The sequence below is a fragment of the Xiphias gladius genome, chromosome 19 (genome assembly GCF_016859285.1).
Source record: "Xiphias gladius isolate SHS-SW01 ecotype Sanya breed wild chromosome 19, ASM1685928v1, whole genome shotgun sequence".
NCBI classification, from domain to species: Eukaryota; Metazoa; Chordata; class Actinopteri; order Istiophoriformes; family Xiphiidae; genus Xiphias; species Xiphias gladius.
Genome location: NC_053418.1, coordinates 4820549 through 4838543, shown reverse-complemented (window position 1 = coordinate 4838543; position 17995 = coordinate 4820549). Strand labels below are relative to the sequence as shown.

The following is a 17995-nucleotide window of genomic DNA, read 5'->3' as shown; positions in this document are numbered from 1 at the left end:
CCTCATTTTGCTTGTTTAGCGGCAGCACTCTTGCCAAATGAATCCATTTTCCAATACAGTGTGGTTGAGTGAGACAGAAGAAGTGGGCAATAACCTTTATTTATTTATTTATTTTTTTCACAGCTCATAGGTTGTCAAATTGAAGGGCTCCCTCCTGAGGCCCCCTGCTGACTGATAACAAGCACAGATCCGGACAAGTCTGGGAGCTTCATGAGTGTGTGCGCGTAACTTCCACTCCACTTCTTTGTGTTTCTGTGTGCGGCACCATGCTGTGGACAGTGCTACTAGCACTCCTGGTGCTTCTGCTGCTGCAGACTCAGCTGTCTGTGTGCTTAAGAGAATTACGTACTGGGGGTTCGAGCTCCCCTGCCGACTCCTCTTCATCATCCTCTTCCTCCTCCTCTTACAATGCCACCCAGCAGCGGCTGCCCGGAGCTGTTATTATTGGCGTGCGGAAAGGCGGCACCAGAGCCTTGCTGGAGATGCTCAACCTGCACCCAGATGTGGAAGTTGCAAAGGCCGAGGTAAAACACGGTCACTGTTACCTAATAATTCTACTATCACCAGAGGTGGAACGTAAATGAGTGGATTTACTCAAGCACTGTACTTTAGTACACTTTTGAGGTACTTGTACTTTACTTTAGTTGTACCATCTTCTGTTACTTTATACTTCTACTCCACTACATTTATTTGACAGCTGTAGTTAGTAATTAGTTTTCAAATTAAGATTATGCGTTTTTAAAAAAAAACAAACAAATGGTCAGTTAATTAAAGACAACACATTGATAAAGATTAATCCTGCGGTTCCCAACCTTTTTGGCTTGTGAGTCATTACAAAATAAAAACAAACAAAAACAGTGTCTCCTTTTTTAGATGTCTATGAGTTGTTAGCAGTTCCACCAAAGAGACGCTTCAAGGACGAAAGCTAACCAGTTGTTTTGGCAAATGTACGTCTGGTGGACTTTCCCATCTCCATTAAAAGAGCTTTTCTAAAGAAAAATCCGCCAATGTTTCCATGCAACCGGTCAGTCCCAAAAAGGGGTTAATATGAGGGTAACAGCAGCACGGTAATGAGAACTCCCAAGTCCTAAGGCCACCCTTTACACCTGTATGAATATACTGTGTCAGTAATTGGATTTTAAAAGTCAACCAGTAGGCAATCAGCTGATGCATCAATGACCCACTGATCCTGAATTATAAATGAACTGCAAATAGCTGATGCAAGCTGATCAGCTGATGCAGGTGTGACTCGAGTGCTCTACCTGAACAGATTCAGTGTTATAATAGCAGTTTGCAGAGGGATAAATGTGCTTCACTGATGTAGGTATTCGGGGGACTGATGTACTGCAGTTACCGTAGTATTTCCCCAGTCAAAAACTGTGTCATATCATATCTCCATCAGTGCAGAAAGGCACGGATAAAATCGGTCGGCTGAACCTCCAGTATGTACAGTTTGTGGTGTTCTTACAGTATGTGGTTATGAATGACTACAGGCCTGTCCCGAAGAAGTTACACAGAGAGAAATTCTAATGAGGGTAGTTCGAGGTGAGGACTGCGAAGTTGGAAAACTCACGCCAAGGAATACTGTAGATTGGTTTGGACAAGATGGGGTGAAATAAAAAGAGTTGAATGCCTTTTAGATGGTAAAAAAAAAACCTACGAATTCTTTCATTACTAATAAAGAAGAGTTTTCTCAAAAAAAGTGACATAAAACTAAACAGCCAGTTACCACTTTTGCTTCATCTTCATTAACACTGATCTACCTTCTGTCCTTCTGTCAGGTACACTACTTCAACGTGGAGGAGCACTACCGCCGAGGCCTGGCCTGGTACCGAGCCCAGATGCCCTTCACCCTCCCTAGTCAGCTGACAGTGGAGAAAACCCCCGGCTACTTTGCAGCTCCTCAGGTTCCTGCACGTATCTGGGACATGAATCCCACCGTCCGTTTGTTACTCATCGTCCGTGACCCGGCCGAAAGGCTGGTCTCCGACTACACTCAAGTCCTCCACAACCGCCTGACCCGCCGCAAGCCCTACCAGCCGCTAGAGGAGCTCCTGCTCCACAAGGGCCACATCGACCCTGAGTACAAGGCGCTGCAGAGGAGCCTGTACCACCAGCATTTGGCTCGCTGGCTAGAGGTCTTCCCTAAAGAGCAGATCCACGTGGTGGATGGCGATGCACTCATTCGGGATCCCTTTCCTGAGCTGAGAAAGGCAGAGAGGTTTCTGGACCTGCCGCCCAGGATCAGCCCCAACAACTTCTACTACAACACCACCAAGGGCTTCTACTGCCTCCTGTCTGCCGGACACGACAAGTGCCTGGACGAGTCTAAAGGCAGGCCACATGCGCCCCTGAGCACCCAGGCCTTTAAGAAGCTCTGTCGGTACTTAAGGAAGCCCAACAAATTGTTCTTTGAAATGGTGGGGAGGTCGTTTTCCTGGTGCTGATCAGTGGTGAACGGCAACTCTGGTGATGCCAACAAATTCAGGGACTCAGAGGGAGAAAGAAAACTGTTGTTTTTGTGTTTTTGTAGGTAGATGAGAGGAAAGAGTTGAGTTCTATTAAAGTTATAAACATCCCTTGTTGTTGATACCTACTCAGGTATAAATGTGGCCAACAAGAGTGGCACATATGCGTGTGAAGATATTTGGAGAATTTAAGCTGCTCTTTTCGAACACGTGGCCAACAAGACTTTTACCATGACCATGCTGGTGCCTCCCCGGATAAACTTGCTTGATGAAGCTACAACAACTGTGCCATACAAAGGGTTTGAAACTGAAAACACAACCAACTACTTCTTAGTGCTTATTTCTGGGGTGTTAAAATAAGATGTGCAGACTCTCAAGTGATGTAGAAGTAGAAAAGGGGTGAAAAGATGGTTGAACTGATTTGTTGCACTATGAACTCTAAATGTATAAAAATCGAGCGGCAACGTAGACGATTTCAAACAGGAACCAACTCCTTGCTTTGGTTTTTCTCAACAGATGTAACTTGCTTGTGTGTTAGTAAAACGTTTTAGTTGAGTCATTCTGTTTACTTAATTGTTTCGTTATTTTACTAAGCTGAATTTTAAATGTTCAGTGAATATATCTATGTTTTTGTTTTTTTTTTAATCTCTTTTGAAATTAGCCACATCGAAAACTTGTTTTGGTTTCTTTTTACCGTCAAGGGCAATGTAGTACTCTCACTAGTTTGTTTTTCTTTGTTTTTTAAAGATGTTCTTCTAATAAATGTGTTCAGTCCTACGTCTCCTGCCTGAACCCACCCTACGAGGTTTATAGGGTTTGAAAACATCAAACATAAAGACACAGGGATAGACAGTCACTGACAGGCCCCTCTGAAGGCTCCTCTCTCTCCTCTCAAAGTGTATGAAGATGTTCCCTATCACTGTCTATCTGACATGTTCTTTACACCGAGGATCAAAGCGAGCCTACGCTTCTTTTCATCACTAAATTATACCTGTCAAGGAATTACCTCCAGTTTCACCACCACACTGTGACAAATCACACCCGTAGGTCACCCGAACGACTGTACGTGTTGGAATACCGACTTTATTCAAAGCCAGAATGGATTTCTTACCTTCATTCGCTTAATCTGAAAGGACTAAATCAGATGTGACAGGTCATGACGTGGCCTAGAAAGTTGAAACCGTAGAATTAAAGGGTAGGTGGGCTAATTTTTTTTAACCCAGACATTGCTTTAGTTTCATGTGAAACTCTGCTGCAGTCTCACTTACCCACAATCCACTAGACAGGGTGTAAGGTTAAACGCAGTTGAATGGGGCACTTGTTTAAGCCTTCAAAATTAACTCTAAATCTGACCAGGGCTGCAACTAATGATTATTTCCGTTATTGATTAATTAGCTTATTATTTTCTCAAATAATCACTTATTTGGCTTATAGATTATTAGACAACTGTGAAAAAGGCCAATCCAAATTTCCTGAAGCTCAAAGTGACGTCTTCAGATATCTTGTTTTATCTGACCAACAGTCCAAAATCTAAAAGCATTGCATTTACAATGATATGAAACAGAGAAAATTTCACAACTGGCGAGCTTGAACTAGGGATTTTTTTGGCTATGTTGCCTCAAAAAGTACTTAAACGAATAATCAAATTGGTTGAGTTCAGCTCTAAATCTAATATGAAGAAAGGGCTTGAAAAATACCAGAGACATTTTTTAAAATTGGATCCAGTCTACATTATTTTAGAATTGCATGTGTTTGACCAGCATCTGGCTAAATCATACTGCTGTGCAGGGGACTTCTGACTTTCTTATTGATTGCAAGGATGGACTTGCTGGATCTATTCCTCAGACAAGCATTAAGGCTACATCATTGACTTTCTCTTTTCAAAAACAAGATTTAATATTTTTTATGACGACTTGAATAATCTCCTCATTAGTGTTTGAGCCCAGAGAGAAAAGCTTCGGCAGTGGTGTTTAGTTTGTCAAAAATTGATGAGTAAGATTCTGCTTTGCATTATTATAGATTATGAAGGTCTGAGCTGAAGAACAGTGAACGTGTTCTTTAAAACTGCAGTCATCGATTTTTGACCACTCTGGGGCAGTGTAACAAACAGTAGACACAAAACTGACATATTTTACAATGTTGATATGGTGAACAGGTTAGCGAACAGTTGTCCTTTCACGTCACGGTCTTTTTTCATAGTTAATGTATAAATATTGATTAGTGCAGCTGCAAAAATCCCTGTCATTGGTGTTTTGACACCTCCTGCATTCCCAAAGATCAAATGTCAATTACAATGATCGGTACTGCGACAAATTCTGACTGGGAATTCTTATTTTAAAGAACTGAGTTTCTTCAGTGACGGCTTTTTTTGTTTTCAACCAAAATAGCTATCACTGTGATGCTATCTACACTTTTTTTTTTTTTCTTCTATTTTTTCCAGGTAGAAGATCTACAGTAGCAGACGTGAGGTGTATGAAATTGCAGGTGCTTTCAGGAATGGATTACAGGTTGAATCACAACTAGAAGAAACCCGTTGAACTAACATTTCTGTATTATTACCTTAAACACAGTCACTGTTTTGTGGCACGCACTTCAGGCATCTCCCGTTCGCTGCAGAAGAGAATAAGAGCTGAAGGCTGACCTCTAGCTGTCACCCTCCCACTGTCCTCAAGAGAAAACTGTAAAGACAGAGAGATGTAAGGATAAACAAATGATTCTCGCTCTTTGAAGATGTGAGGCAGCTGTGTCTTTCATGTGTTCCTGCAGAGGCTCGCACTCATGTGGACAATACATCTGATGTAACATTTGATCAGTGAAATCTGTATCTCATGCGTTGGGGTTTCCGAGCTTGCAGCAGCCTCGTAACTAACTTTGTCTCGACCTGAGATTGAGTCTCAGCATCAGCTTTATTTTAGAGGAAGTAATGATCTCATAGAGGGGTCACGTGCAGGATTAAGTGTTCTGTTTTGGTGTCACGATTGATGCTAGTCAAGCACTTGTCCTGGTCCTTTCTTCTCTGTGGTTCCCAGAGATGGCCTGTCATTGTGTTCAGCCATAATATCTGTCACTGCTCAGACTGGGGCCACTCTGATCTTCCTGTGTTTTTATGACGGCTGGTCGGCCCACAACTTTGGTCTAGGCTTAAATATCTCAGCAACTATTTGATGGATTGTCATTAAATTTCATACAAACACTCATGGTGTCCAGAAGATGAATCTTAATGACTTTGGTGATCCTTTGACTTTTTCTCGGGCACCACCTTGAGGTAAACAGTTGAGGTTTTTGAGGGAAATGTCTCAACAACTATTGAATGGATTGCCACGAACTTAGGTACAGGCCTTAATACCCCCCTAAGAATAAACTGTGAGAACTTTAATCATCATTATCTTTCCACATAGCCCCATTATCCGGTCAAAATCATTCTCTTCAGTATTTTGGTTTATGAGTAGATACCTGCAGAACTCATGACATTCCCACCAGCCTCAGTTGTACTTTGTGTTCAGTGCTAATTGTTAGCAAATGTTAGCATCCTAGCATTTTAGCAAACTAAGATGGTAAACACTGTAAAAAAAAACATTACACCTGCTAAGCATCAGCATGTTAGCAATGTCTGTGTGAGCATGTTAGTATGACTAAGTACAGCCTCACCGAGCCGCTAGCGTGGCTGTTGACACATACTAATGTTTCTGAAACAAACAGCTGCTGACGAAAAACCCTTTTTCTGAGAATAGAGCTACCATACGGCAAATGCAGACACAAATACAGCAAGGCAGCAGCAGCATCCTGTCCGACCTGATTTCGACGTTGTGTCCCTCTTCCGGTTAAATCTCGGAAATACGTCTGGACAAAATGTACATACTAAACCAGTGTGACTCAGATCTGAGATTTACTCACGTTAAGAAAAGTCCCACTGTGGGGCCTCAGGATGCTAGTGGAGCTAATGCTGCTCTTGCAAAGGTCAGTCCTGTTAATGTCGTAATAAGATCCTCGCCGCCAGCGTTGGGCTGTGAGCCACCACGCAGCCAAAACGGCATGTTTTATCATTTAGGGGGTCATTACACATCTGAGTAAGACATGAGTAAACAAAAGTGGAAAGTGGCTGTGAATGTTTTTGTTTTTTTTGTTTTTTTGTTAAATACACCATAGTTTTCTGTTCCTGTCAACCTCAGAGCCACTTGTTCTTCTGCAGTCTCATTACTCATCTCTTCCGCATCGTTTCTAGCTCGGGGATTTAAAGAAGAGATTTTCTGGCACTTCAACTAACGAGATGAGCATGAAGCTGAGGAGAAGACCATAGTTGGACTCTTTTTAGGTTTCTGTCAGGGAACAAAAGTTGATTAGGCTTCGTGTAATTGATTGTGGCGGACTTCGTTACCTTCAGACAGTGCCGGGCTAGCTCTTTCCCTGGGTCCAGTTGTAATGCTAAGCTAAGCTAACCGGCTGCTGGGTGCAGCTTCATATTTAATGTACAGACATGAGAGCGAAATCAGTCTCACCCAACTCTTCATCAAGAAAGCAAATGAGGGAATTTCACGAGATGTCAATCTATTCCTCTTATTAAATTTGTCAGTACCTCTAAGCACTGTGTTATTCTGAGCAAAAATGCCAACTTTTTAGAAAAGGCCCCGGTTTTTCTTGCGTCACAATAAAGATAATATAGATTATCTCATGCAGGCGTGGCACCTGGGTGACTGAAATTCAGATAACTGAACGTTCACATCCTTGTGCTGGACTAATTTTCATTTGCAAAGTAGAGGATTTCATGACTTCTCCCACCACTGTTCCCTCCCCAGTTACTGACTGAGGTACGAATGATGTCCTTGTTCTTAAGCTGCACTCCTGCCATTTGGAAAGGCTGTAATGTTAGAGCAAAGTGATGTCTGTCAAAGTTGAAGGTCAGGGTGTTTTCCACAGACATTTGAAAGCATCACCAACAGCACCGCTGCCCTTCTATCCCAGTGACACAAATGCGGCAAAGAGAAAGATGAAAAGCAAACGGAACAGCGCAACTGACATATTTCAACCTTGAATCGCAGACACTGGGAAGACATATATATAAAGTTTATCACAAGATTCTCACAACAAGCAGCTGGACTGACCTTGTCCATGTGAAACAGCCACAGGACACAATGGGAACGTGCGAGTTGTTCAGATGACTGCAACCATATGTGAGGCAGTTCCTGTGCAGTTCACTGTCAAAGCCCAGTGGAGCTGTGTCAAACCTTGTCAAAATAAGAAAACACATTTTTGAGTGGAGAGGGACTTTAATGTAGCTTCACTCAAGTGTTATAAGGACCAGATACGAATACAAACTGGATATGTGAATCGCAAACTCTTACATACTGTATGTCTTAGGCAATTTCAGTAGAATCTTGTAAATAAGTGATTAAGTTAAAAAAAACAAAACCCTAATACTGAGTTCATTACAGTAATTTGACATGATTCTATTCCACAAGAATATTATATTTTATGTTCATCTCATTTCTGTAACCCAATCTTTTTCCAGCTAAAGAAAACCTAATGCCACAGAAATATCAAACATTCTCAGTAGCATGTTTTAGAAAATTGCTGTCAACAAAATATTGTCTCCATACAGTACATTCCTTAATAAATGCAAAGCTGTGGTAGGTTTGCCTCATTGAGTCTTTCCTCAGAACTCCTATATCCCTTCAATATTTTTGTAAAAAATCAATTTTGCAGTTTGAGGCATTTTTATCATGCAGATCTGGTTGGCCGAACTAAGAATATGATATGTGAGTATTATATGCCATGTTATATTTCAATGTTCAGCTGCTATTGACCTTTAAGGGAAGGAAAGATGCTGTTGTGAATGTCAGTGACTCCCCCTGCTGGCAGGCTTTGAACCTGCATGACAGATTCTGTGGTGAGACTGCTGGACATGACAGAATAATGAGTGATTATAGTGTAAATGAAGCTACTGTTTACCTAGTTAAAGATTAGGTAGTCTTAAACTGTAACTTCACACAAATGAAATAGCCAGTCTGTAAGACGTGAGATGCTTTGTTTTCTAACTTTTAAGGTAATGTGAATTCACTCTTCTGCATTTCAAATTGCCAAAATTCACTTGGTGCAACCGTTGCTCCCACCTCTCTGGCTGATTTTTTTTTCTATAGAAAAACCTTCAAATTTCTTAAATATATAAAAATGTAAGGGTTTAAAAACCAAACTGAAAACCATATTGCAGTTCTGCTCATGTATTGTTGGACAGTCATAGCACCTTACATATAAAACTTACAAAATTCATACTTCAAAAATAATTTCAAGTAGTTGTTTCAAACCAAGCCAAGGACAACATGCAAATGGTATTTATTCAAAGATAAAATACGCAAAGTAATTTCCCTGAACACATAGCTTTTTAAAAAGCCTCTAACCTCTTTACTTGAAAAATGTAGACTTTAGGTAGGGACATTTCAGTTTGTGCATACATTTCGGTACTGCAGGTAAATGTCTGAAGCACTGTGGTTCAGACCAGCCAGATTTAAAATCTTCAACCGATCCTCTCCAAATATCGGGGTACCAACAATATCCAGTAGCGATACGAGGTTGACAAATGGCAGGACATTTCTGCAGGACCAGTGTCACTTGGTCACAGCAGCCGAGAGTCACACTGTCAAATGTGCAAGTTTAAAACTTTAAACTGCTATAAACATCAACACAGAACACTGTAGCAAGCGGTCGCAAAAAAAATTTTTCAATAATTTTTTTTCATTTTGATGTAAAAAAATTCAACTTTTAATACATCACTATTCTTGTGCAGTTCAAAAGATTACAGTAAGTCAAAAGGAAAATAAGCACCATCTTACAATTAGCTGTTGTTACCTAATTTGCTTTAATAAAAAAAAAAAAGAAAAAAAAAAACTAATCTCCTTAAAAACTTGTATTATAGTAAATATTGTAACTTCAAGAAAATAACCACAAAACAAGTTTTTTTTTTTTATATAAAAAATGGTTTAACAATTTCTTTTTCAGTATAAAACATTACAGAGTCCCAGGCCAATCAAACAAATCCACTTTGAAATAATCATGAACTCCCCAGTCAAACGTTCTACAATAACATACGAAGGGTGTTTTTTGTCATTAAGGGTTTTTTTTTTTTTTTAGCACTTTACTAGTTATGGGAAAATATAACAACACAAAGCCTAACAATCACTCTTCGTTTGCTATAATATTAATAATAAAAAAGAACAAATGTGAACTCCTGGTCCGATCATAGCCCAAGCCCCGAAACTTCTGGTCAACATGGCATCTATGCAGTCTTCTGCTGGCCCTTCTTCCCAATGAGGGATTTGTGGATGTGAGGAATGACACCTGCAAAAAATAAATAAATTAATAATAATTTTTTTAAAAAATTGGTGAGATGAAATGTTTCATTCAAGGGCAGCTGTGAGCAGATATGTGTAGTACAGAATCAGCAGCCCACAATGAATAAGGGAGTATAATGCATATGTAAAAGGGGGGGAAAACGCTACACAAAAGATGGAAAGAAAATAAACACAATTCATCCATTTGCAAAATTCTTAGCTCACCTCCTCCAGCGATTGTTGCCTTGATAAGGGAGTCCAACTCCTCGTCACCACGGATGGCAAGCTGCAAGTGACGGGGAGTGATACGCTTCACCTTCAAGTCTTTGGAGGCGTTGCCCGCCAACTCTAGTACCTGTGAATAAAAGTGACCATGAACAGACATTAATGCAAACAGCAACATCTCGCAGAAACAAAGCAACACTGCATAGTGTGACATCCAGTGCCACTGTGTACACAACTGGGGAGGCTTACTTCAGCAGTGAGGTACTCAAGGATAGCAGCACTGTACACAGCTGCTGTTGCTCCTACACGACCGTGGCTGGTTGTGCGAGTCTTCAAGTGCCTGTGGATACGACCCACTGGGAACTGGCAGAAAACAGACGCGAGACAGTGGTTTAAGTAAAACAAAGGGACCAACTCTCCGCGATCAAGGAGCATGGCAGGGAACATATGAAGCACAGCCACATGTGAGGATTGAAAGATTTACCTGCAGCCCAGCCCTCTGGGAGCGCGACACTGCTTTTGCCTTGGCTTTGCCACTGTCTTTTCCTGCTTTGCCACCAGCCTGTTGTAATGGAAATTTACAACAGGGAACAATTGAGAGCATGAAACTAGATAAGTAACAGAAGCAAAACTGGGGCATAAATGTGTCAGATTGTGGTGTCAGGATTTGCGCAAGAATAGGAGGTGCATAACAAAGGGTAAACACCACAACACCATGTTATATTTTCAAATAAACGGCCAGGGATTCTTACAAAACCTCATAATAGCTTATGAGGTGGTTAGATTTCAAAAAGTGAGAAAGTCACACACCGCATTAGGAGTTCAGCGGGTAACGTTACAGATGCCCGGTTAAACAGTTATCGCTTTCCCGCCAATCCAAAATAAAACATAACAAATCAAAAGGCGGCAACGTAAACGGTTGACGGAAATTACATGCCTACAAACTGGAAATAAACCGATTATGCCGGCGAAACTAATACCGAGCTATTCTGACAAAAACATGAGAAGCTGTCAGCGGGCTGCTGCCACCGACCCCGCGGACAGCAGAAAACAGACGCGCCGCTTTAAGACGGTCGGCGTTTAAGTTTTCTTTCACGTATTTCAAAGGAAAGAAAGTTTACCTAACAGAGTCACCCAGGCTCACAGAAATGACACAGACGAGTTTACTCCATTCCGCCTGTTTACAGACTTATTATCAAAGGCTTATTATGTACTAACCAACCGTTAAGCCAATGAAATAGCTACACTTAGCTTGCTAATGCTTGCTATTCCACCTTTCAGAGGCTACACCAAAGTGTATACGTCTAACGAAGCACTCCACTTCTGTAAAAGAGGAACTATCCGAAAAAACACACTGCAGCAATTCTTATGTTACCTTTAACAGGAAAGCAACAAAACTTGGACTTCTCACGCTAGTGTTAATGCTAACGTGTTTAGCTGACAGTTAGCTCTTTAGCGAGCTTTGTAACCACACAGCTTCTGGCCGAATTTCCACTGTTCAAATTTAAAACAGCACTTTCTACAGTTGCGCATTAATTACAGTACAAATACATCAACAACCCCGGTAATGCATTTCTCATCAGCCGAAGCGTACATACCATTTTTACTTGTCGTTATTTGATTGTAGAAGTGAGTAGATAGCAAACAATTTCGGCTCCCGAAAGCAAAGAAACAATAAACCCTTTCGCAAATCTTTTGCTTGCGACCCCTCGTGGGTGTCTTGAAGGCCAATCAGAGTGTGCGTTGTTACTTCGAATCTCTGTTTCGACCAATCGCCAAACGGCTTGCAGAACGGTCGCCCATCCCCCACCCTGAGATCTTCGTGCCTGCCTTTGCGCACGAAACCAACAAAGTAGGCGGGACCGTGTGCGTGTGGAGTGTCCTTCCAGGGGCATCCATCCCAAAAATGTACAAAATTCATAATCAAGAGGCGGCTGTTGGGATTAAATCTTGAAATTTCATCACAAGGGCACTGATAAATTCTTCAAACGAAAATAATTTTGGACTCACTACGTTAAGAAACTGGTTATGCCAACATTAAATTCAGCAAAGGACCAATCCTCCGATGTATATTTTCGCTAGACATGAGTTATTGCTGTACTGAGATCCCTTATGGATTGTAAATACTATATATACTCGAATGTCATCCAGCAGGCGGTTACGTTTCGTTGATAGGCAGGAGAATTGGCGAATGAGAACAAAAGAATTCTATCTGATGTTGTAATTGGCAGCAGCAACGGCCAATCAGAACCCAGCAATCAGCGTCCGGTTTCCTCCGCGAGCTCGGCTAGCAAGGCGCGGGTTGGGGGGGGGGGGGGGAGTGGGGGTCAAAGATACGCAGAGAAACGGGCTGCTGGTGGCGAAGATGGCGGATGGGGACAGTGGCAGTGAGCGCGGTGGCGGCAGCGGAGGGGGAGGAGGAAGTGGGTTCCAGCATTACCAACGGGAACCGGAGACCCAGGAGCTGGCCTCGAAGCGGTTGGACATTCAGAACAAACGCTTCTACCTTGATGTGAAGCAGAACGCCAAAGGCCGGTTCATCAAAATCGCCGAGGTCGGTGCCGGGGGCTCAAAAAGTCGACTGACCCTCTCTATGTCAGTTGCGGCAGAGTTCCGCGACTACCTGGGGGATTTCATAGAGCACTACGCCCAGCTTGGGCCTAGCACCCCGGAGCAGATCGCACAGTCGTCCGGTGGGGATGAGACTGGGCCTAGACGGGCCTTGAAGAGTGAGTTCCTAGTGCGTGAGAACCGAAAATACTACCTCGACCTTAAGGAGAACCAGCGGGGTCGGTTTCTCCGGATCCGACAGACGGTCAACCGAGGCCCCGGTTTCGGAGTCGGAGTAGGTGGCATTCCCGGGGCTGGCCTGCAGGCCGGACAAACCATCGCACTCCCGGCCCAGGGCTTAATAGAGTTCCGCGACGCCTTGGCCAAATTGATAGACGACTACGGAGGAGATGAAGAGGAGCTGGCCGGCGGCGGAGGGGCCGGGGGCTATAGCGAGCTCCCGGAGGGCACCTCTATCATGGTGGACTCCAAGCGGTTCTTCTTTGACGTGGGATCTAACAAGTACGGAGTTTTCTTGCGGGTGAGCGAAGTGAAGCCCAGTTATAGAAACTCTATAACAATCCCCTTCAAGGCGTGGAGCAAGTTCGGGGGAGCGTTCAGCCGCTACGCCGAGGAAATGAAAGAGATCCAGGAGCGGCACCGGGATAAGATGTACGAGAGGAGAGCCGGAGACGAGTCGGAGGGCGACGACGTGGACGACGATTGATGGAGAGGTGGCTACTTGTGATGAAGCTGACAACATGATGCAAAGTCTGGAGAGAAACAGAGAGAGAGGAACGAATATTCTGTGCATGACGAATCGAACTTTAAAATGATAAAACAACGGAGTAAAATAATAAGTATATTTGACTGAGAAATTACTGTCTATATAAGAGAATCATGTCCTAAAGTTTAGGTGGATGTAATAGCTAAATGAGTGCGGACTGCAGTAGTCAGCTCCTGTATGAGATTCCCCATTGATTTTTATATGTGTGTGTGTGTGTGTGTGTGTGTGTGTGTGTGTGTGTGTGTGTGTGTGTGTGTGTATATATATATATATATATATATATATATATATATATATATATATATATATATATATATATATATATATATATATATATATATATATATATATATATATATATATATATATATGTGCATGTATATATATATATGCATGTGTATATATATATATATGTATATATATATATATATATATATATGCATGTGTATAGATATATATATATATATATGCATGTGTATAGATATATATATATATGCATGTATATAGATATATATATGTATATATATATATGTATATATATATAATATGCATGTGTATAGATATATATATGTATATATATATATATATGTATATATATATATATATATGCATGTATATAGATATATATATGTATATATATATATAATATGCATGTATATAGATATATATATGCATATATATATATAATATGCATGTATATAGATATATATATGCATATAAATGTATGTATATGTGTATATACATGCGTATGTATGTATGTATATATGTATGTATATACATGCGTATGTATGTATGTATATATGTATGTATATATGCATATGTATATATATATATATATATATATTTTAGATTGTCCATTTGATAACCTCACACATGTAGCCCAGCAAATTAAGTTTGACAGTGCTTAAGAAACAGCAGTAGGTTACCAGTCTCACTGCCTGGTTGGTATCCAATGGTAAGAGCTCACCTGGTGCTGACCTTTAGTCTGTGCGATGATAATAAGGAAGTGTGAAACATGTGACATACTCAAACCAGCAGGTGTGGTGTGGGAGTGAGACAGAGCGCCTGCATCACTCGCCATGGCTGTGTGTGTTTTCGTCTGAACTGACCTCTAAAGAACGGCTTGCCCGGACAGCTCCACAACACTCAGAGCCACGGTCTCAGCTATAGGGGGCATCCCTGGCATCGCAGGACATCCTCTCAGCCCAGCGAGGTCCCATATGGTGATCTGTTACAAGCACATGACTCATTTGGATTCCCTGGACAATCCAAATGAATCCAAATGACCTCCTCCTCCATCCCCTCCTCTCCCTCCTGGGCGTCCCTCAGGTGCTGACCTCCTCCTCCAATAGCTGAAGTGTGGTGAGGCCTGCTCACACGTGGTCTGTTGTGTCTCAGGGCTGGTAAATCCCATCCGTATTTTGGGGTATATCAGCATTACCTTTGCCTGTGCATCAACCTCAAGAGGTATCTGGGTGCAGATCTGGTCAGCCAGTTGCTGCAGTTGAGACGTCTGTGGCAACTGATGATGTCTCTCATGATGCAGGGCCACATTTGACCCCCGTGACCTTTTGGTCAAAGGGGACTCGGTGAGCTCAGGCCTCTAGCACTGGTCACGATTTTTCGACTTAAATCTTAATATTGCCGGGCTTGAGCTATGGTCTCAAGGGAACTGACCTTGTAGACTTATTTAGGGTGCACCATTTGGATCCTTTAATCTTGAACTCAGACCATTATTGACTGAAGTAATATTCAGTCTGATTGTAAGAGAAATTAGGTGCTTTTGGAAATCAGAAACTCACAGCGGGGCCGCTGTACCTAAAGAAAAAAAACTGAAAAATATATATACTGGAAGAGATTTACTTACTAAAAAGATCAAGTATAGATAGAATTATTTTTCAAAAGAGATATATTGAAATATGTCTTAGAAATATGAGACATCTATTAGATAATGCTGCCTAAAGTGGCTTATTTAAAACACTAAACTTGGATGCAACTGTCCAGGGTGATATTTCATACCTGCTTTTTTCCTAACATTTCTTTTATTCCTTAGAGGAAATTAAAAAGAGTACAACAAATTGATAACACAGTATGTTATAGCAATTTCTAGAAACAACTTCATTGAAGTAGTTTGTCAGCAAACACTCAGCACTCCAGTTCACTTTACAGAGCATCGAGTTGTCCTCTTGTGTCACTCCACCCGTTTTACCATGTTTTGTCATAAATTGGCTTTCCATCAGTTGCCATAAGACGCAAACGTAAACACCTGCAATCATCAACATTTTGTCTTTAGTGCTCCTTTTTAAAATATGTTCAATTTTGCATGCCTGCTCTTATGCGGAGCTGCCTTGTGTTCTTTTCTTTTGCATACTCTGATTGCTGTATGATGGTATTTATCCATTTTTGAGAGCGGTTTCAAGTTTTATTTCTGTATTGCAATGGAAAAAAAAAAAAAGTTTAAAGTTTACTTCTCAGCGTAATAAAAAAAAAATAAAATAAAAAAAAGCCACAAATTTCCCGTACTTGGGGGAATGTCACTTTCATTGTCCCACTTCCTTTGGTGTGTAAACCTCTCGTTGAATTTTTTTCTTTACCCACTTCAACACAGCAGAGAAATGCCATATGAAAAAAATAAAACATCTGGGAGCAATAGTTTTTTTTTCTTTTCTATTGATTAAATATACTATATATAATATTACACATGAGATTGAACTACATCCTTCTTCCTGTACTGTGTTACGTGAAATGGCAGCTGTTTCAGTCATGTGTGTTCTGCTGTAATATTCTACCAAGTTCCTTTCAACGAGAAATAAAAAAGGTTTTTGCTCAGGAGAAGTGTGGTCTTTTTATACTCCTTCGAGGTGGAGGTCACTGTATATTTACAGCATCGGTGGAACACAGTTGTAGTTTTTCTTGATACGTTTTGTGAATCAGTTTATGTTACGATTAGTGATTAATCTTCAGATTATTTTTGCATTCTGTCCATAAAATGTAAAAACTTTCAAGGTGACCTCTTCATATTGCTTGATTTGTCAGACAAACACCAAAATCCACAGATATTCAATTTACTATCATATTACATTGAGCAAACAAGCAAATAAGAAGAATCTACAGCCAGTGAGTTTTTGGAATTTTTTCTTAAAAACAGCTTAAACAATAAACCAATTATTTGCAGATTCAACATATTTCTTATATTATCTTTGAGAGACTTTTATGTAATAATTACTATTTGCTGTGAGGTATGAAGATGTCAATCAGTAAAGAGAAGTATTGAATTTAAGTAGAAGGAGTAGAAAATACAATATTTCCCTCGTAGCGGAGTAGAAGCGGAAAGTATCATAAAATAAGTACCTCAAAAAATGAACTTAGGGGCAGTATTTAAGTAAATGTACTTACATTCCATGACTGGAAGAGGACGACAGAGCTGCAAACATGTTACACCTGATAAAACATTTTCAAGCTCATCATTAGCAAACAAACTAACTCTATACAGTTAGTTTGAAAGAAGGGGGAAGCGTGATGGCCCATTTTTAATGTTTTAAATTATTAAGACCCCAGTGTCCTGAAAGATTATCTATAATCTATAATAATGCATAATATACGATATTATAACATATTATGCATTAATATGTTATGGATAATATGTTTACGTACAAAACCCACGTTTTGTATGTAAAACCAAAGTAACATGTAACTAAAGCTGTTAAATAAGTGTAGTGAAGAAAAAATTACTGAACCACACTGGAGTAAAAGTATAAGGTAGTCGATAACGGAAATGTACTTAGTTATCTTTCACAACCACAAAAAAAATGAACGAAACAGAAAAAATGACAAGATAAAAATCCCAAAAACATAGAAGGGTGAGTAGGTATATCAAAAAAACCTGCTTGCAATAAAAGATCTGACTTTGAATTAAAATAATGTGCTCATGTGTAGTGATAAAACTGTGGCAGTCACTTCATGAATGAATACAACCACTGCACAAATACATGAAATAAATGTGATTTTATTTATTCTTTCCACAGAAAGAAGGATTTCATACGGAAACTGATTGGCACTCTGCATCAGCTAATCTACTCAATGAAGAGATTACTACTTAATTTGAATTATATTGTATGTACCTCTAATCAACAATACCCTAAATGAAGGCCTACACTGTTCTCCTCTCCTCCGAGGACACTTCACCTACCTGAAAGTCTAACGGCCCTCATCTTAAAATGAACAGGGGTGTCTAGAGGCTGGTGTATCCTTCGAGGTTTTTCCCGGAGCCTAAAAATACCCTGGCGTATACTGACCTACACGGTGCAGGTCAACAGGGCAGTATGTGAAAGTCCTGACGGGGCCCGTTGCAGGGTACTGTTTTATTTTAGAGGTACAGAAAGTTACCCAGCTGTTTGCAGAAACCCAAAGCCCAGACAAAGGAAAGATGATTCACAGAAGAAAATGTCAGGGGACTCTGTCAGTGCCCCCCAGCGCACCACAAAGGAAAACTTCTGCTGATGAAACAGAAAAACTGACTGACTGTAATTGTTTTTTCACAGCTGTGGCGCTTAAATATTGCTTAATCTGGCGGCTGAGTTGTTTGCCATGGATTAGTCTGGAGGAAGTTACTCCAGTTACTGTACTACCACAGCTGTGAAAAA

General features: G+C 40.7%; 3 protein-coding genes across 5 annotated transcripts in view; 2 read left to right on the top strand and 1 right to left on the bottom strand.

Moving 5' to 3' along the window:
• The window catches only part of hs3st1l2 (heparan sulfate (glucosamine) 3-O-sulfotransferase 1-like 2), a 29076-nt gene extending 23196 nt beyond the window's left edge, over positions 1-5880 (top strand). For all 3 annotated transcript variants that reach the window (XM_040154417.1, XM_040154419.1, XM_040154418.1), the window contains exons 2-3: positions 124-524; positions 1782-5880. In XM_040154417.1, coding sequence (XP_040010351.1) covers positions 267-524; positions 1782-2447 — 924 coding nt within the window. In that variant the 5' untranslated portion in view covers positions 124-266 and the 3' untranslated portion in view covers positions 2448-5880. The remainder of the gene's footprint in view (positions 1-123; positions 525-1781) is intronic.
• A 3476-nt stretch (positions 5881-9356) lies between these two features.
• Positions 9357-11765, bottom strand: LOC120805670 (histone H2A.V). The gene is made up of 5 exons (XM_040156123.1): positions 11614-11765; positions 10500-10577; positions 10265-10378; positions 10016-10145; positions 9357-9797 (listed from the first exon to the last, which is right to left on the bottom strand). The coding sequence occupies exons 1-5, from the start codon at positions 11614-11616 to the stop codon at positions 9736-9738; spliced, it is 387 nt and encodes a 128-aa protein (XP_040012057.1). The 5' UTR covers positions 11617-11765; the 3' UTR covers positions 9357-9735.
• Positions 11766-12357: 592 nt separating this feature from the next.
• On the top strand, positions 12358-13597 carry LOC120804746 (transcriptional activator protein Pur-beta). Its single transcript, XM_040154334.1, has one exon. The coding sequence runs from the start codon at positions 12381-12383 to the stop codon at positions 13290-13292; it is 912 nt and encodes a 303-aa protein (XP_040010268.1). The 5' UTR covers positions 12358-12380; the 3' UTR covers positions 13293-13597.
• Positions 13598-17995: the final 4398 nt, after the last annotated feature.